At 54.3% G+C, this 19045-nt stretch overlaps 7 protein-coding genes across 7 annotated transcripts; 4 read left to right on the forward strand and 3 right to left on the reverse strand.

Moving 5' to 3' along the window:
- Positions 1–13: 13 nt before the first annotated feature.
- Positions 14–9321, forward strand: MYCGRDRAFT_19773 (uncharacterized protein; the record flags this gene model as incomplete). Its single annotated transcript, XM_003850640.1, has 2 exons — positions 14–8605; positions 8866–9321. Coding segments are annotated over 2 exons (9048 nt in total), but the record flags the coding sequence as incomplete, so codon positions are not given.
- Positions 9322–9913: 592 nt separating this feature from the next.
- On the reverse strand, positions 9914–10465 carry MYCGRDRAFT_94440 (uncharacterized protein; the record flags this gene model as incomplete). The annotated part of the gene is made up of 2 exons (XM_003851125.1): positions 9914–10343; positions 10407–10465. The coding sequence occupies 2 exons, from the start codon at positions 10463–10465 to the stop codon at positions 9914–9916; spliced, it is 489 nt and encodes a 162-aa protein (XP_003851173.1).
- An 877-nt stretch (positions 10466–11342) lies between these two features.
- MYCGRDRAFT_94441 (uncharacterized protein) lies at positions 11343–12137 on the forward strand (the record flags this gene model as incomplete). Its single annotated transcript, XM_003850641.1, has 2 exons — positions 11343–11785; positions 12074–12137. 2 exons carry the CDS (start codon positions 11343–11345, stop codon positions 12135–12137), a joined length of 507 nt encoding a protein of 168 aa, XP_003850689.1.
- Positions 12138–12434: 297 nt separating this feature from the next.
- Positions 12435–13574, reverse strand: KIN28 (serine/threonine protein kinase, CMGC family, CDC2/CDK subfamily; the record flags this gene model as incomplete). The annotated part of the gene is made up of 1 exon (XM_003851124.1): positions 12435–13574. One exon carries the CDS (start codon positions 13572–13574, stop codon positions 12435–12437), a length of 1140 nt encoding a protein of 379 aa, XP_003851172.1.
- A 393-nt stretch (positions 13575–13967) lies between these two features.
- MYCGRDRAFT_45248 (uncharacterized protein) lies at positions 13968–14726 on the forward strand (the record flags this gene model as incomplete). The annotated part of the gene is made up of 1 exon (XM_003850642.1): positions 13968–14726. The coding sequence occupies one exon, from the start codon at positions 13968–13970 to the stop codon at positions 14724–14726; it is 759 nt and encodes a 252-aa protein (XP_003850690.1).
- Positions 14727–15887: 1161 nt separating this feature from the next.
- MYCGRDRAFT_100744 (uncharacterized protein) lies at positions 15888–16863 on the reverse strand (the record flags this gene model as incomplete). The annotated part of the gene is made up of 2 exons (XM_003851123.1): positions 15888–16232; positions 16282–16863. The coding sequence occupies 2 exons, from the start codon at positions 16792–16794 to the stop codon at positions 15888–15890; spliced, it is 858 nt and encodes a 285-aa protein (XP_003851171.1).
- A 211-nt stretch (positions 16864–17074) lies between these two features.
- On the forward strand, positions 17075–18345 carry MYCGRDRAFT_73955 (uncharacterized protein; the record flags this gene model as incomplete). Its single annotated transcript, XM_003850643.1, has 2 exons — positions 17075–17628; positions 17682–18345. 2 exons carry the CDS (start codon positions 17123–17125, stop codon positions 18343–18345), a joined length of 1170 nt encoding a protein of 389 aa, XP_003850691.1.
- Positions 18346–19045: the final 700 nt, after the last annotated feature.

The raw sequence follows: 19045 nt of genomic DNA on the forward strand, positions 1-19045 counted from the left end.
AAAGCTGGCTGAGTGCGCATCTGGCGGCCTTATCATACACGTCCACGCGCAGAATGCCGCCGTCACCATCACCAAGACTGGCGATGCCGCCTTGTTCGAGGCTTTCGAGCTGTCTGCAACAAACGAGAATGTCATGTCGACGGCAGGCCGCCTCGTTCGCGCCTTTCCTGGCTGCGCAGTTTCAGTCAAGACCGATGTCTTTCGAGATCCCGATTTTCAGATCACCCTCGCCAACACACTAGCCAAAATGAGCATTCAGCCTGTCCCTGGCATGCAACCTCAATCTCGGAAAGACGGAGAAAAGCATGACGAAGCGCGGGATACCACACACCCAGGCATTGTCACCGAACTGCTCCTCGCTGGTTTTCTTCGCTCCGTTGGGACCGCAGCATCAGTGGTCCCCATCCTGAAGCACACTCGAGATGATGTGCTCTGGAAGAAAGCCGAGGGACCGTGGCGGCGATCACCGATATGGCTCCTAATTCGAGTCACCATGCAGCTGGCGCTCTCCCGAGACTTTCCAGACGGCAACTTGCTCTACAAGGAGTGCGTGGTCTACATCCACAACTTCATTCTGAAGCAAGCCATTTCTCAGTCACTGCACAGCAATATGCTGTACTGTATGAGCGCCAAGATCGTACGTCGATTGCAGAAATTGCCAAACCAACCTCCCGCCCTTATGCACGCAAGAGAAGAAATTCAGGACACCCTAAGCTCGTCTCACAACGCAATGCAACAACGCATGAAGTCAGCCCAAGCCACGAAAGACTTGAATTTGTCAAAGCTGTCTTCGTTGAACTTCGCCCAAGATGTTGTGATGGCTCTACCGGAGATTGATGAGTACATTCGCATGATGCAGTCACGGCCTTCAAGCAGCCGACCACCGTCCTTTGACCCACCTTCAAGGATCGTCAAATATGAGCCGACTGAGCTCCCTTCTCTTGCCAGTGCCGCTTTCGACGACTCGGATTATGGCATCTTCAATCTTCAAGGCTTCGAGCAATGGGTGGAGAAGTATTTGTCGACATGGATCAGCGCCGAACTTTCTGTCGATGCAGATGGTAGTCAATGCTCGCGCCTCAAAGTATTGATGAAGCAGTACCACGATCATGCGAGTCGCCAGTACCGCGGTAATCCTGAGGGATCTTCAATCATGCTCCTGACTATGGTGGAGCTCTGGGCTGCTTGCGACATGGCGGCGACTGCGTGCTGCAAACTACTCCGCCGCTACAGCACATCCGCACCGCACAAGATCTTGCACAACCTCCTTCTACCACGCAAGAGTCACATGAATCGGCTGCGTGATGTAGAGACCTACATGATCTCGCGTTCCGAGCCTACGCTGATCCCGATAACTACGCTGTTCAGCTGTAGTCGTGCAGACAGCTTCGCCGCACAATACTACGATTCATCGCCCGAGCACAAGAAGACCTTGGCGGCAATCGAGGCTAAGGCAGCACGAGAGCGCAAAGAGAAGCTTGCCGAGCTCGAACGCCAGAAACAAGAATACAGACGCCTGATGGATCTGCACGAGTCAGTGGCAGGATGCGAGTATGTCGAAGAGTGTGTTGACCGTCTCAATGACGATTGGAAGACTGTGCATAAACCCGGCTGCCAGAAGTGTAGCTACAGCGCCAGTGCCAAAGCGTTGAAAATCAAGGTGCACGAGTGGCCACTTCCAAGCGACACAACCAAGGCGAAGGCGGTCGTATTCGAGCTGCAGCTCCCTGAGTGGTTCGCTCATTGGCGCGACGCTCTCATGTACCTCCTGATGGATGTTTTCAAGGGCGATTACGTGGCCGACGGTCCGCGTACGTCTTATGCATTGGCTCAGCACAAGCAATTGTCGGGGTACTACGTGCACGGCTTCTCTCGACGGATGGATCTGCTTTCGGAGAACAAGCCGTACGTTGTCACCCATTACGGCACCAAGGATGTCGGCAAGACCAACAAGACCGAGGTTTGTGGCCCCAACGGGTGTGATTATCGGTACTTCGATACCGCTCTTGACCGCTTCTTCACTCCCTGTGATTTCCGCGGCAAGACTGAGAGCATGTGTACATACCAGCTTCCAGGCCATATGGCGGCGGCCCAGAAGTACATGTTCCGACCTGCCGCATCGCCTTCCGGGCCAGATGCCAATGTCATACTTGCAAGCCTCCATGAGTGCCCTCAATCCATGACGGTGGAGGAATACAGAGATCTGTGCACCCTTCCGCTGGGCCACCCGATCCAATGGCAGAACATGCTCGAGCAGATTGGCATGGCCACAGTCGATTTTCGGAAACCGGAGACCCTGCTCGTGCTCTTCCAGTGCATTTACCAGTCTGGCCCTCCTTCTGGCGGTGATCTTCGTGAATCACACGAAGTGTTGAGCGATATCACATTTGCAGCTGCCCTGGTGCAGAACCTTGAGAGTACGCTTGAGAGAATCAAAGAGAACTGGGAATCCTCCCACGCGTTGTGCGTTTTCACCGCGATGGCCAGTCGTGTCTTATCTGCGAGCGACTGCCCGAAGATCCAGAAGTCCTGCGTGGAATTCCTTCACAAAGCTCGCGTGGTCAGTTTCGGCTGGCTTCACATACTTCGCCATAAAGCCCAGCAGGCCATTGACCAGGTGGACCGAACTCTCTTCGTTGCAAAGGCCACGCAAGTTGCTCTCATCTGTGGCATCACGTTCGATATTGACCCTTCATATTTGGTCATCGTCATGGAAGCAAATTCAAATGCATCTATCCTTTGGCAGTGCTCAATGGCATTTCGAGAGGGCAGAAACACAGCGCCAAGCAAATTGGACAGCCTTCTGACGCTTCGATTTCAGAGCGTCCTGCATAGATGTCATTCCATGACTTCGCCACCCGGTCGTGCCGGGCTGGACGATGCAGTCTCAGGATCGTGGTCCGCCTATACACCGTGTGAGCCATGGCACCGCCTTGGCAACGGTGCCGAGTACTGGATGAGCACGATCACGACGGGTGGTGGCACCGGCGCAGAGATGAAAGTTCACTTCAACACTCTCACCGGTGAACTGCTGGTGGATGGCGTCCCCGTCGGAGGTGCTCCAAGGGACTATGAGAATAAGGCGCTGTTCAAGACTCTCTTCGGCCACGCTGCCATCGAAGTCATGCCCACCACTCTCTCCGGGATGCAATACTCGGTCAAGAAGGCTGTCGAGGGAAGCAACATCTTCCTGGGCCTGGGGCATGACCCTCACTCGCAGGGCAAGGACCTCTTGGTACAGGCACATGTAGATGGCAAGGTGTTTGAGACCATTCCTTCGAGACTCTTCCGCGGCAAGTTTCCCCGATCTTTCACGGATGGCTTTGTTCACTGGTACGACACCTCATCTGGAACCATTCACTTCCGCCCAATCGAGCAGGCTCTAATGTCTGTGTCGTCTGCGATTTGGACATTGGCAGATACCAACGGGAAGTGGCGATTGGGCAAGAACGGAACTACTCTGATCGCTATGAGCAGCGCTACCTCGAAATCCATGGGCGTCGTCTTCGCCTCTTTGACAGTTCTGGACCGGATACATTGCTTGCTTGACTCGGCTGGTACAGAATTGAGGGTTGAGCTCCACCTGCCGAGCGTCAAACTCGGATTCAGCATTGCCCGAGGCACGACAACGTTACGGTCAAGAGAATACCGTGGCATGCTTGTCGACGAGAGCCAGTCTGTGGGCACGTTCCTTGGTCTGGAGAACAAGCTGATGCTCAAACATTTCAAGACTGGCAGCCGTTCGGTCATCGTGCCGCAAGGCACTGTGTTGTATGACAAGGCGGGTCAGCATGTGCGTGTACGTGTTGATCCCGAGTCAACAGTCAAGGTGCATTTGCTGGTTGTGGACAAGAGTCTTGGACGTTTAATTGACAACGGAAGTCTTGACTGCAGACTGTATGTTGCATATCTCCATGCACTCACTTCATACTGCCTACCGGACTTCCTCACGCACAAGACTGGCACAGAGCAGGCGATCACCATCCTCCAGTCAGCCGCTGTGCGATCATTTGATCAGCTGACACAAGCGCAAGTCGATCTGCTTACGCTGATCTCTAAGCTCTCTCCTGGACGCGAATACTATCCTCCTCACAAGCGATCTATGCAGACTTTGGACTGGGATGCCAACATCGGGTTCCTTTCGCAACACCCAGCTCTACAAGAGGCAGTGCAGACCATCTTCGCACAATGGGACCGATTGAAGATCTTCTTTCCCGAATCCAGCGTGCAGGTTCCGAGACCACCGAAGATCAACGTCCAGCTGCTGCACCGCGATCGTATTCGCACGGCTACTTTTCGAGTGTCAATGTTCGGTGCCGAGTACCATACCACTGTGGAGGATGCAATGTACTCGGGTCGAGACCAGGATCAAGAGTCTCAGCGAGCGAGCGATGCTTTCATCATGGCGAAGCGAGTCGGATCCGGATCAGACACGCTCCACTGGGAGTCGACAACGGCGAGCGGACTGTGGGCAACGTTCCAAAAGCAGAACTACATCTTCGGCCCCGAGCATGCAGTGGCGTGGAGTGAGCTTCGTTACGATGCAGATTGGACCGAGGATAACGAAACTTGGATCTGCCAAAACTTCACCGCGCTGCACAAAGTGCTCAGTGACCAGGCTGCGTGCCGCCCTCATACCTTCGATCTTGTCATGTGGCTTTCTACCATGGCCTGGTCAGATTTAGAACGCCCTTTACTCCAACTTGTGGGGCTTTTGTTGACACAGGGCAGCAACATTCCGCTGACAATCGGTCCCGATAGTTCCGGCACGTTACAGCCAGTGCGTGGGAACATGTTGGATGACTACGAGCTTCGCAGAGAGGTCAACGCCAACAAGCGGGCGTTACACGAATGTCCTGAATTCCAGATCGCTAGAGCCGCGAACCAGACAAAGACTGCCCACACCAACCAACGCCGGCAGAAATACGATTCGAACATCAGCAAGAACGCTAGCCGATTTGTCGACGCTATTCAAATGCAGTGGAGATGCGAGATACCATCGGCTCCTGACATTGCGGACGTGTCTACGTACTTCAATGTTGCTGCTGCCATGGTCTCCATCAAAGCCAAGTTCAAGACCTGGTACCATAACTACATCTTTTCCCAGTATCTTCAGAAGCTGGAAGATGTCATTTCTGGATTGAGCAAGAACACGATTGTTGTACCTGGCAAGGTGGCAATGATGCAAGCTGCGCAGACAGTCGCCCGCAAAGGTTACATCTCGACTCATGATCTATTCTCCCGATTCTCACCTCTGATGGCTCAGGGCCGCCCAGTTCTACGTTCCTCCGACCAGACGACGACCAGAGACCTGGAATCCGCAACTTTCAATAGACTCGAAGCTCTGCTTCAGCAGCTCGAAGCATCAACGAATGGTTCCAAGTACGAGACCGAGTACGTCAAGGACTTGCGGAGCAGCAAGACGTGTCTGGAGACTGTTGGAGATGGCCTCTTACAGTTTCATGTCACATTGCCAATGCTCAGCGAGTATCACGAGCTTTGCAAGGCTTATGCCAGCTCCCTGTACGAGGACCTTTCAGCTGCTGTAACGCTGGTAGCCGGGCATACAGGGGCGAACATCTTTCAACATTGGCCGCGAGTCTGCCCAATGCTGTTTCTTGAGCAGTTGAATCACCTGCATTGGCAGAACCTGCCCCAACCGTGGAAGTCCTGCATTGTGAAGTACGCGTGCTCGCTCGGCTCTCTCCAGCATGCGGAAAGAATGCTTGCGGTCGCCGACTCTGCTGTCGACCTGGCGAGAGAACTTCAGAACCCTGGTCACCAGAACTGGCGGCCTCAAGACCACCCCGATTCACTGCTGATGGAAGTGGAGAGCGGCATCCTTATCCGAGACGTTCAGGAGCAGATCGCTGGCGAAATGAGAAGTCCGCCAGATGGTCGAAACTCTGTCATGCAGCTCAACATGGGCGAAGGAAAGTCATCCGTCATTGTGCCTATGGTGGCCGCAGCGCTCGCAGACGGCTCTCAACTCGTGAGAGTCATTGTCGCCAAGCCGCAGTCAAAGCAAATGGCGGAGATGTTGAAGGCAAAGCTAGGCGGCCTTCTTGGTCGTCGCGTGTACTACCTGTCCGTCTCACGCTCTCTGAAGCTGGACTTACCCGCCGCTCAAGCTGCGGACGCTCTGGCTCGTGAATGCATGGTTCAGGGAGGTGTGCTTTTGGTTCAACCGGAGCATCTGCTTTCATTCAAGTTGATGGCTCCAGAGTGCTACATCACTGGCAAGGGCGATGGTTCCGTTGGCGAGTCGCTCATGCAGACCCAGGACTTCTTCCATTCCTGCTCTCGGGATATTGTCGACGAAAGCGATGAGAACTTTAGCGTCAAGTTCGAGCTCATCTATACCATGGGTGTTCAAGGTCCTATTGAGATGGCACCGGAGCGCTGGGACCTCCTACAACAAGTCTTGCAGCTGACGCGAAAGCTCGCGCCACAAGTTCTGGCACAGCATCCCCACTCGGTCGAACTTGATAGCCATGCCGTTGGCAGCTTTCCACGTTTGCGCATCTTGAGCACTGAGGCCGCTGATCTTTTAATTCAGCTCATCGCAGGACACATCTGCTCCTCTGGACTGCCCAGTCTTGCCATTATCGCCAGACAGCCCGGGTCGGTTCGTAGCGCTGTGCTCACGTACTTGACCAAGCTTGAGCTTGACAAGACAGAGGTGGATGCTGTCCACGCCGCCAGCAATGGAGGTTTCTTGACGGACTCCACTAAGTCCACATTGCTACTCTTGAGAGGGCTACTTGCCTGTGGCGTGCTCCGCTTCGTGTTCAGTCAGAAGCGCTGGAGAGTCAACTACGGCAACGCAAGCAGGGTCCCAGCAACGAAGCTATCAGTTCCGTATCGGGCAAAGGATAGCCCCAGCACTAGAGCCGAGTTCAGCCATCCAGACGTTGTTATAGCTCTCACGTCGCTATGTCACTACTACCAAGGCCTGTGCGACGACGATCTCTTCACTGCGCTCGGTCACCTGACCAAGTCTGATCAGGCTGGGTCTGAGTTTCGGGCGTGGGTCGAGGATGCACCCGATCTCCCCCTTGCCTTCCGCCAGATCGAAGGCATCAATCTCAAGGACCGTCCTCAGTGTATAATTGAGGTCTTCCCACATCTACGATATGCCAAGAATGTGGTCGATTACTTCCTTGGACATGTCGTCTTTCCCAAGGAGATGAAGGAATTTCCACAAAAGCTCTCCGCCTCCGGCTGGGACATAGGAGTCGCCAAGGATAGGCCTACAACGGGATTCAGCGGCACCAATGACTCCCGCGCCCTGCTACCGTTAGATGTCCACCATCTCGATCTCCAGAGTCAAAAGCACACGAACGCGCTTGTGCTGGATCATCTCCTCCAGCCTGCCAATTCAGTGAGCATCATGCCACACATCGGGAGCACGATCTCGAACGATGTTGATCGCATTCTCGACACAGTGATGAGCCTCAAGCCGATGCCCGAAGTCATACTTGATGTCGGGGCACAGATCTTGGACGGCAACCGAAGCGTTGCTCGCGCGTGGTTGCAATTGTTTGGTCAAGAGAAGGATGCTGCAGTGTACTGTAACGACGAGGATGAGCTGACCGTTGTCGACCGTCAAGGTGTAACCGAGGCGCTCCAGACATCTCCTTTTGCCTCTCGACTGGATCGTGCTATTATCTTCCTCGACGAAGCCCACACTCGCGGTATCGATCTCAAGCTGCCAAAGACCTATCGCGCGGCAGTCACACTGGGCGCAGGCCTGACGAAAGACAGACTGGTCCAAGCGTGCATGAGGCTGAGGCAGCTTGGAAAAGGTCAGACTGTGGTATTTTTGGTTTCTGAAGAGATCAAGATCAAGATCATGGAGTGCACTTCCAAGCCCGCGACAACATCAATCACGGTCCCGGACGTCCTTCACTGGAGCATCGCCGAGCAGTACAACGAAGCTCGTCGTTCGATGCCACTTTGGGCGGTGCAAGGTCAGCGCTTCATCAAGCAGAGCAAGATCTGGAATGAGGCGGTCAAGGACGGAGCCACCGTTCTGAGCAAAGACGAGGCCGAGAAGTTCCTCGAGGAAGAAGCGCAGACGGTGCAAGACCGCTACGAGCCCCGTCTCGATCGCACCAACACAGTGCTCACTGAACTGGACGCTGACGAAGACCTTCGCTCCCATGCCATTGCTCACCGCTGCAGAAAGTTTGACGAACTTCAGTACAATTCTAGCACACTGCAGGAAGAACAGGAGCGCGAACTTTCGCCAGAGATCGAACAGGAGCGGGAGATCCAGCGGCCACATCCCGCGGACCCAGCGCTACATGAAGTCCACGCCGACATCATCGCATTTGCCCGTAGTGGCAAATACTCGACCACGTCCAAGAAGTACATGCCGGCATTTCAAGCGCTGCGTGGGACAAGCGCTGCGATGGAGTTCGATATTGATCGTTTCGGGGGCAAGAAGGTCCTTGCGTCGGCAGACTTTGCTCGAACAGTGAAGCAGCCTTCGCAGAAGAAGTCGCTCGCCTCTGATGCGTACCAGCGCCCGGTTCAGTGGATAGTGTCGAGGCATGCTTCAGGCACCATTGACATGTTACTGATCATCAGTCCTGTCGAGGTAAGTGACCCATCACTGAAGGCGCATACCCCCGTTGTCGCGTTCAGACTACGCACTCCGAGCCACTGAAATGCAGATCGAGTAGTGCAGTTTGAGCGGGACCACGGAGACAGAATATGTCTCCGCTTTCCCGCTCGAGCTGCATGCTCCAGGCTACTGAAGTGCAGCTCGTGCAGTGCAGTCCGAGCGAGAGCACGGACATAAAGCCCGTCCCTTATCCCATTAATTTTGAGACATTTGCTGACCACCATCCTTTGCAGGCTTGTGCCGTCCTTGATCACGTGAAGAACTCGAAGTGCACGGCGCTCCACTTGTACAAGCCGCGATGCAACATGGCATACGACCCACAAGACGCTCTGGACTTCTACACGACGCCCAGCCAGGTCACACCTTTGGCTCTACCTCGTCAACTGGCAGTTCGGCTGAATTTGTTCGCCGGTCAGCTGTACCTCAGCTCGTACGATGACTATTTGGCAACATGCGATTTCCTGGGACTTTCAGCAGAGGCGGCTCAGGACGGATGGGAGATTGCTGGAGATGGATTCATCTTGAAGGATGGGGAGGGTCGACGAGGAGGGAGTTCGGGACTGAGCAAGAGCCCGGTGGAATTCATGAAGGTTCTCATGTCGAAGATTCGGCGGAATGGAGAGGGCATCTCGAAGACTCACATGGGTCGTATTCTGGACGGCCAGTTGCTGACACGTGAGGACTTTGAGGGCGAGGACACGGACGTTTGAGTCAACGGAATGGGACGATGGGGAGCATTGGAGGCGTAGATGACTGGGTTGCAGTTCATGCCACACCTGTTCACCAGTTTGTGGTACATATCTACGTATTGAGTCGTGCAATGCAATGCTCAATCACGCGGCTCCGTTGGTGTCTGCTTCGTTGCCTCTAAACTTCATTGATATCTTCTCATCTACCTTGCCTTTCTCTCTGCTGCGCGCCGTTTCGCTCTCACCTCAGCTTTCCTTCGCTCACCGCCATCGACCTTGTGTCCTCTCTTTGCAGGTGGTAAATTTTGGGAGGCGGGCGAGTGCGGGCAGGCTGGGTGGGCCCGGTGGTATCCCTCGCCACTCGCTCGCCCTGCCGCCCTTGCTCGGCTATGATATCCTTCATCTTGACGGGAGCAAAGGCGCTCGCATTGAGACCAGAAGATTGCTAGAGAGAGAGAGATGGGTCAGCACGAGTTGAAGTGAAGTGAAATAGAGGATGACATACTGCATTGAGCTTGCTGGCGAAAGTCGGCGGCGGATCGGCCTGCTCAACAAGTCTCTGTGCGGTCACAGGATTCTTATTCAGCTGCGGTTATTGCTGCTGCTCTGGCTGCAGGTTTGACTGCGGTCCAGGAAGATCTCCCGGGTTAGCTTCCCAAGCCTTCATCGACAAGTACTCCTTCTGCCTCGTCGGGTTCAATTGAAAAAAATGTGGAGGGAGCGCAATGCTCACATTGCTTTGCGCTGGCGGAGGAGATTGTTGCTGTGGCTGTGAGAGATTTTGAAATTGCGGCTGCGGCTGCGGCTGCTGTTGAGCAGGAGGAGGGAGATTGTAGTTCTGCGCTTGTGGGTAGAGAGGAGCGACAGGGGAGGGAGATTGCGGATTGTTGTATTGACTCTGCTGTGGAGCAGGATTGTTGTGACTCTGCGGTTGAGCAGGAGGGAGATTGGGTCCCATTGGGCCTCCGCGGTAAAACGGGAAGTCTGGCAGATTCAGGCCGGCGACGCCAAAGCCCATCGCTCTGCGAAATTGGTCAGTATCGAGGAGAAGAAAGTGTCAGCAGTGAGGCAAAGTCCAGACGTACCGAAAGGTGGCGAGAGATTGGAGGACAGGAAGGCCGGCGGCTCTGTGTCTCTTGATCATATCAAATTCTTCTTTCTCGGGGACTCGGAGATTGAGCTCAAGCGGAAATGCTCGTGGTGCACTCATGATCAACAATATATGCGCGGCTGATGGTGCCACGTATTACTTTGTTGTTGATGTCGAGAGGAAGGATGGGCAGAGCTTCAGCTTCAAAACACCTCCTCGCCGTGCGCTGACTCAGTAAAAATGCCAAGGCGAAGTTCGGGGGTGAGTGACGGCGGCGGCGGTGAATCGGATCTCCGAACGCGCAGAAGTTCGTGGACTGGAGCACATGACAACAGTAACATATCATGGCGGCCACCGATCGATCTCGCGCGCACTCCAGATCGAACTCAATGTCATCGTCCGACCGATAGTCCAGATAATTTCGAGCCCAGCTCCACCTCAATCAACTCGCAATCTGAATCTCCACCGACCGAGGACTCAAACAGACTTCGAGACGACCGCGAAAGCTGTGGTCATTCCTGGACGCCGTTGGACTTTCCGCGAGATGATCCAGAGAGAAACAATCTTGCATGTATCAATTACATGCTTGTCCCATGACCAGCACAGACGGCTCAAGACGGCATACGATGGCCCATTGCTCCCTTCACGAGTCGAAGAGGTGAACAGACATTCACGGACATCTTCTCGCGTGTCATGAGACGGTGACTCGTGATGCTTTCGTCCCTTCGCACTGCACATCCTTGAAATATCTCTTCACCGTCCAATCCATACCACTCTTCAACCACAACACTCTTCAACCACAACACTCTCCGACCACAACACTTTTCTTCAGCAACAACACTCCTCCGCCACGAGAGCTCTTCAAAGACTCCGACTCTTCAACACAACAACTCTTGTCCACACCATTCACCCACCACACCACCCACCCAACATGTTCCTCAGCATGATCAACCTCATCGCCACCCTCCTCACTCTGCTCATGGCTGTGGCCGCCGCGCCGTTGACATCAGACCACGGCATCCCACGCCGCATCCTCCAAACCTCCCACAACACGACCGCTGTCCCCTCAATCAACCAGAAGACCTACGACCTCCTCTGCTACAACGCCTGCCGCGCAGTCCCGCACGCAGTCGCCACCTCCGCCATGGACCGATTCTGCTCCGCTGAGGTCCTCTTCTCAGTCGACCAGTCCACCTCCGGCGGCGTCGGAAGTTTCGTCGGAGATGTCTGGATGCAAGTCACCTCTCGCCCGGTCCCTGGATGCCCGCTGAACACCAACCTCGACGCCGCCTCTTGTCGGGATGGATTCGTGAAGACGATCGAGGGATGCGATGTCGGGTCTGATCAGAAGCGCGGAGGGTTCTGGATTGGGGAGTGTGTTGTCTTTCACTTCAACCCACACCCACTGAAGTGCTTGGATTGATGAAACGGGATGAGAGGGGTCGCATTGCGATCGAGAGAGAGGCAGCAGGGGCAAGATCACGTCGGGAAAGGATGGGTGATACGTCGCAGGTTGCATTCTTGGTCCAGCGGCGTCTCATCAGGCCGGCCATGATCCATTAATCATGGGTCCATTTTCCTTGCAGCTGAAGATTTCATGAGCGCAATATCGACAACACAAGCACAGCGCATCGAGCGTCCTGTTTTACTGTTTCTCTGTAGCTTCCAAGCGATAGTCAAAGTGCCGAACGCATTCCAATTCAACACAGTCGGTCCGATACAGTGATCCTTATTCTTCATCGTGCTCGCAAGTGTGATGGATCGCTGCAAATGAAGAACGCACGCAAGTTATCTCGCATCTCGGTGTATGCAGTAGTCCATGTGTATCCAGTCGTTACTTTGGACTGGCCCTGGATACCACTGCGCAATGAAGCTCAGAACGTTCTTCATTTCGTGCCCGGAGAGCAGACCAGACCAGAACAGCTAGGGATCGGATTGAATCACCGGATTTCGTGTCACCATCGTCGCCTTCATCATCATGAATCATCAATCGTTCAATTCATCCATCATCCCACCGCCCTTCTCACTTGCCGCCGAAGTTGATCTTCCTCGCCACTCCATCCCCTTTTCCCTTGGCTGGCACCTCCCCACCTCTCCTCTTCAAATCCTCTCCCACCTTCTCCAAGCCTCCTCCCTTCTTTGGCAAATCCTCCAATCGACTTGGCCTTGGCTCACTTGTCCAGTATCCATGCCTCAGCACCGCTTCCGCATCCAAACGCTTCCGCGGATCCAACGTCAACATTCCCATCAACAAATCCACGCCTTGCTCTCCAATCGTCCGGAAATGCGCCGCCCAGTAATCCTTCCCTCGGACAGGAAATTGTTCATCGGCCACCACGTATCCTTTCAGTTTACTCACGCCTGGCCAGTTGTCTTCCGTCGGCGTGCCAACTTTCTCACATATCAATTTGACCATATTGATTTCACTTTCCGGCCAGGCGCGGAATAACACCTCTCTTGCAACCAACTCCGCAAACACGCAACCGCAACTCCAGATGTCCACCACGCCGCCGTAGTACTGTGCTTGGTAGAAGAGCTCCGGCGGACGATACCAAATCGTAATGGTGTTGTATGTCATCGGCTGGTATGGATCCGCAAAGCTCCGCGCAAGACCAAAATCTGCCAATTTGATCTCTCCATTCGCTGCAATCAACAAATTGTTTGGCTTGATATCTCGATGCAACACATGGTTCGCATGACAGAACCAGACCGCGCGTTGAAGCATGAGCATCCACGACTTCACGTCCGCGGGTGTATATTGAATGCCTTGGGTGTTCTGAATCAACTGCAATAGATCTCCCTGAGGTAACTGCTCCAAGACGAGGTTGAGATTCTGGTTCTTCGTGCTGAAGACGGAGTAGAGCTTGATGATGTTGGGATGGTCGAGTTCTTGGAGAAACCGAATTTCTCGGAGACAGTCGTATGATATCCCAAACTCTTTGACTTCCGCGCCGACCTTGATCTTCTTGATGGCGACGAGCTGGGTGGGATCGGTGACGAGGTGGGCAGAGAAGACATCGGCGTATTGTCCGGATCCGAGCTTCTTCCCTTTGATGTACTTATTCCTCTCTTGCGCGTCGAGTTGTTCTGCTAAATCTGCTACCAGTGCGGAGGGTTTCGAGGTAGTGGAACTGCCATTGGGAGACAGCTTAAGGCGTTTCATGGGAGGTTCGGGCGGGACATCGAGGGCCGGCGATTTGATCATGTTGGCGGTCATGGTGGGAAGTTGTTGGAGATCTAGAATGGCATGGCCGGTTGGGTAGGTTCTGTGTGTGCTTCCCGAACGTTGCTCTGGCCAGGTAGAGGCTGAATGGATGACGAAGTAGAATGTTTCAATGCGTGGTCGATCGACGCATGAAAGGTGAAGTCGATAGTTCTAAATCGTGGCGTGCCTCAATGTACGCATGGATCGTGCTGAGATCTAATTCGAACGACAATCTGCGGAGAACTTCGGAGGTGTCTTCTAAAGTGACCTCCATCGTTTACATCAACGCATCACATCACTCGGCCAGCAGAACACAGAGGAGACCACCGGAGGATATCTCGACAACTCATCATGGCGTCCAAACGTCCGATCTCCTTCCTGTCTCTCCCAACAGTCCTCCGCGCATCAACACCTACCACCACCAGAATACAATGCCGGCACCTCCATCGACTCAATGCGCCAGCGCCAAAGATACCTTCTCCCACTCCTTTCGTCCCTGATGCGGCCACTTTCCTGACACTCATCGGCCGCAACATGTCCACCCACGCCGCCAAGATTCCCTCCTGGGACGCTCTCTTTACGCTCTCCTCCCTGCAACTCCGCGAAGCTGGGATCGAACCTCCGCGAGCGCGAAAGTATCTCTTGTGGTGGAGGGAGAGGTTTCGAAATGGCATCACAGGGATCGGAGGAGATCTGAAATTTGTGGAGGATGGGATGGCCGAGTTGAGGATTGTGGAGGTGAAGGACGATGCACGGCGGGATGCTGGAGACGCAACGGTCACAGGTGGAGAGGGCATGAGGAAGGTCGTTGTCAACACGCCGCCCACGATATTGGGGCAGGAAGGCAAGGTGGGAGTAATGGCGAGACTGGCGCCGCCGCCGGTCATGGACGCCGCGAAGGTGGTGCCAGTTAAAGGCGTGAGAATTGTGGAGGCAACGAAGATTGGAGGCACGGGAGTCGAGCCCGTGAAGAGACATCAGGGAGTCGCGAGGCTGAGGGTGCAGGACGGTTTGTGGGAGCAGAGGAGAGGACACAAGGTTGACGGCGGCGAGCGGAGAAAAGCTGAGGTGAGGGCGAAGCGGCGGGCGGCAGAGAGGAAGGCGAGGTAGAAGGGAGGGTGTGCTTTGAAGATATAGTCGTGTATTCGGGCCCTAGTTAGAGGCTGCGAAGCGGAAAGGAAAGGGACCTTGCATCCGCGAATTGTCCAGTTATACCGTGATATGAGCTGCAACGGACGGCAAGACCACTAGTAAGGAGCATGAGGTATGTGGGTATGAATCATATTCATCACAAGCTGAACAGCTAGCAGAGCGACCTTATGACACGAGCAGCGTGCTAAGCAACGGGATGAGGAACACGTTGCCTCCAAACACTCCATCATCATCATTATCCACCCTGTCTCTCACATCCCAACAGGACAGCAGACTCCCAGTTCTCCGCCCTTCCCATGCTGATTGTCAAAACTCAGCCATCCCTCTGCTGCCGCAGCATGACTTCGCAGACATTGCGGCAAATACCCTGCCAACTTTCGCTCTCCTTTGCAGGCTTTTCCGGGCCCTGAAGGGAGATGGCATGGCATGTGTTGTAGCAAAAAGCTTGCTGCGCTTCGATGCTATTTTCCTGAGATTTGGGCAGTTGCAGCTCGTCGGATGGTTGGGCGAGCACGGCTGGGGCGGCGTTGGGCGGGTCGATGGGTGCTGCGGCTGTGATAGTTGTCGTCGTCATCAGCAAGGCGACGATGGAGGTGATGAGTTGGTTCATTGTGGGTGGAGGTTGGTAAGGATGGGTTTTGGAGGTGGAGATTGGGTGTGCGGAGAGAACGGGCGATGACAACCGGCGTGTAAGGAAGGTCTATATCGAGGACCACAGCCCACGCGGCGTTCACTGCTGTGACGGGCACGGCAAACATTGAGCAATGCGTGATCGCCGTACCACCGCGTGCAGGTCTTGAGTGGCGTGAGCTTGCGGTCACGTATAACGCTCGACTGATGGACTGCGGTGCATGGCTTCACGTGCATGATCAAGACTATGTGCAGGAAGCTGTGCGTGCAGATCGGCCGTCTGATGCCTCGTAGAGTTGCATGATCGAACATGAGGACTTCGTGAAGAATGATTTGTAGGCAGTCCGATGCTCTCAGTGCACTGGGATGGGTTACGAATGATATGCTTGTGCGAGAGAGCCGCAAGACTGCGGGGCCTCTGTGGAGCAGACTGTCCGGCGAGGCTGCTGAGACACCCCACCGAGCGACTGAACGTCTATGCTGCTGAGTCTACTCCTTCTTCTCGTTGTCCACCGCCAGGACCAATGCTCCCTCACCCGCCTGATCCAGACCGTCCAACGCCTTCATGTCATCATCACCAAGTTCAAAGCCGTAAAGGTCTGCGTTTGACGCAATGCGACCTGGGTTGTCGCTCTTCGGAAGTGGCACCCATCCCTTCTGTAGACTGTAGCGAAGCAGGATCTGTGCGGTCGACTTGCTGTGCTTATCGGCAATGCCCTTGAGCGTGGGATGTTCCGCCTTTTGATTGCGCACCAGAGGGCAATACGCTTCTACTGCGATGCCGTTCTTCTTGCAGTATTCCACCACTTCTCTCTGCTGGCACCAAGGATGCAGCTGAAATTCGTTAGTATGCCTGTCATCCAGAATGCTCTCCATAACATACCTCAAGCTGATTCACTGCCGGCAAGACCTTTGCATAAGCCTTCATTCCCTCCAACAGCCCAACACCAGTGTTGCTCATGCCGATTGCCTTGAACTTTCCCTCCTGGTGCAACTTCTCCATCGCCTGCCACAACGGCTTGATGTTCTTCGCTCCCTGGGCTTGGCCATTGTGGATCAAGAAAAGATCAAGATAGCCGTCTTCACCAGCGATGTCGATCACGCTCTGCAGACATTGCTTGTACGTCTCCTCGTCGGAGTCCTTGGGAGCGAGGACCTTGCTCGTGATGAACACTTCGCTGCGATTGACGGAGGACTGCTTCACGGCTTGTCCGACTTCTGCTTCGTTTCCGTAGACTTGGGCGCCGTCGATGTGGCGGTAGCCGACTTTGAGAGCTTCCAGACAGGACTGCACGGTGAGGTGCTTTGGGCTATCCCAGACTCCGAACCCGAGGCGAGGAAGATTGGTGCCAGAGCTGAGCGAGACCGTCGACTGTAAGGTGAGTTTTGAAGACATCTTGGATGGATGACCGGCGATTGACGGGAGATGGAGGAGAGGTAGTAAACGCAGTTCAATGTCTGAGATGCTCTTTTTCGCTCGTCGCACAGACGTGCCTTCTTTTATTCCATTCACTTCAAGATTGGAGAAAGTGGTCGTCATGACTTCATCGCGTGCTGAATTACCAGAATGGGCATCACTAGCGACCTCGATACGATACCGATAGCGAGACTTTTCAGCCGTCCCACAAGAACTTCCTATACACTATATCAAACCGATGTATCAGAAGCAGCTGCGTGGTGTCAGCGTATACACATCGGACTGAAAAGGCCACAACACCGTCAAGATGGTTCTCGAAGCAATCCGCTACCAGCCCGGGAGTCTCCAAATCCTCAACCAGCTCAAACTACCCCATCAAGAAGAATACGACCACATCAGATCCGCCGAAGATGGCTGGCATGCCATCAAAGACATGCGAACGCGAGGAGCGCCGGCGATTGCGATAGTAGCAGCTCTGGCTCTTGCCGTTGAGCTGCAGAGTACAACAACTTCAGACCACGCCGAGGAAGTTGCGGCTTTTATTCTGGAGAAGTTGGACTACCTTGTCACGAGCAGGCCTACAGCTGTCAATCTTGCGGACGCCGCTGGGAAGCTGAAGAAAATTGTTGACACCGCATCGAACGCTGAGGGGGCGGATGGAGCTTCGGTGAAGAAGGCTTATTGTGACGCGGCGGCCGAGATGTTGGTCGCGGACGTCGCTGATAATCGGGGAATTGGCAAGCATGGTGCAGAGTGGATCACGAAGAGTGCAGGTGGTGGAAAAGTCAGTGTTGTGACGCATTGCAATACTGGGTGAGTATGACTATGAAGCCTAATACACCGACCATATCTGACCATGGCCACAGATCTCTCGCAACGGCTGGATATGGCACTGCTCTTGGCGTGATCCGTTCTTTGCATGCCAACGGATCCCTTCAACATGCCTTCTGTACCGAGACCCGTCCGTACAATCAAGGCTCCCGGCTCACAGCTTTCGAGCTCGTCCATGACAAAATTCCAGCGACCCTCATCACAGACTCCATGGCTTCCGCTCTACTCCGCCTGCGTGGACCATCCGAACGAATTGCAGCGATCGTAGTCGGAGCAGATCGAGTTGCTGCCAATGGCGACACAGCCAACAAAATTGGAACTTATCAGCTCGCCATCACAGCGAGGTACCATGGAGTCAAATTCCTTGTTGCTGCTCCGAGAACGACCATCGACCTCGCCACCAAGTCTGGGAATGACATCGTGATTGAGGAGAGGCCAGGCAAGGAGATGACGATGATCAAAGGTCCAAGATCTGATGGTGTGGATTTGGATCTCTCTCGGGTGGAAACTGTGAGCATTGCTGCGGCCGGTATTGATGTGTGGAATCCAAGCTTCGATGTGACGCCGGCGGAGCTGATTGATGGCATTGTGACGGAACGAGGTGTCGTGGAGAAGGGAGCGGATGGCAAGTTTGACTTGGCTTCGGTGATGAATGCAGGGAATGACGGCGTAAAGCCAAGCACTGTTGGCGGGCTGTAAGTGCTGGCTTTCAGGAGGCCGCTGTATCTGGGCGGAGTTTGTAGGGTAGCACAGCGTGTGGTTAGTGAAGACTTGCGGATCTTGCCATGGTCATCTTCAAGTCGTCTCCGCACTCGCAAGATTCTAGGAGGGCCGCGAAACAGTCCACGAGTTCCAAGTCTCGAGATTCCTCTCCTGTATGCAATTGGTGATCAACCACTTGACGATGCTGTCTCTTCATCCTCAACTCTGCTTTTGTCCGTCCTGTGTCCCTGAACCATTTGGGCCCGCCTGATCTCCTGACCCGCTCGACTGTTGCGCGGCCTTCTCCCTGTCCTCCGCTTCTGCCAGTAGTGCCTCGATCTTCGACTCCATGGAATTTAACTGTTGTTCGAGTACAGCTGCGGCGCGCTCCCCTTTGGCTAGTGCTTGGAAAGCCTTCTGGAATCAGCCTCTTCGCTGGTTTGCGACGGACAGTATACACACCCTTGCCAAGTCTGCTCCCTCACCAGCGTCGGCTGAAGACGTGGGCTCCTCGTTGGATGACATTCTGCGTGCTATGCAAGGAAAGTAGTGACAATGTGGAGTCGGAATCGGAGAGATGAATGCCCCGCCGCTGGAGAGGAGAAGTTGGTAAGCGAGAAATGTCGATTAGTAAACTGCGGAATCGTTGCCGTCACCAACAGTTCCTTTGAGCATATCTACACAAGGACTGCGATCA

This window comes from Zymoseptoria tritici, chromosome 7 (genome assembly GCF_000219625.1).
Source record: "Zymoseptoria tritici IPO323 chromosome 7, whole genome shotgun sequence".
Taxonomy (NCBI): Eukaryota; Fungi; Ascomycota; class Dothideomycetes; order Mycosphaerellales; family Mycosphaerellaceae; genus Zymoseptoria; species Zymoseptoria tritici.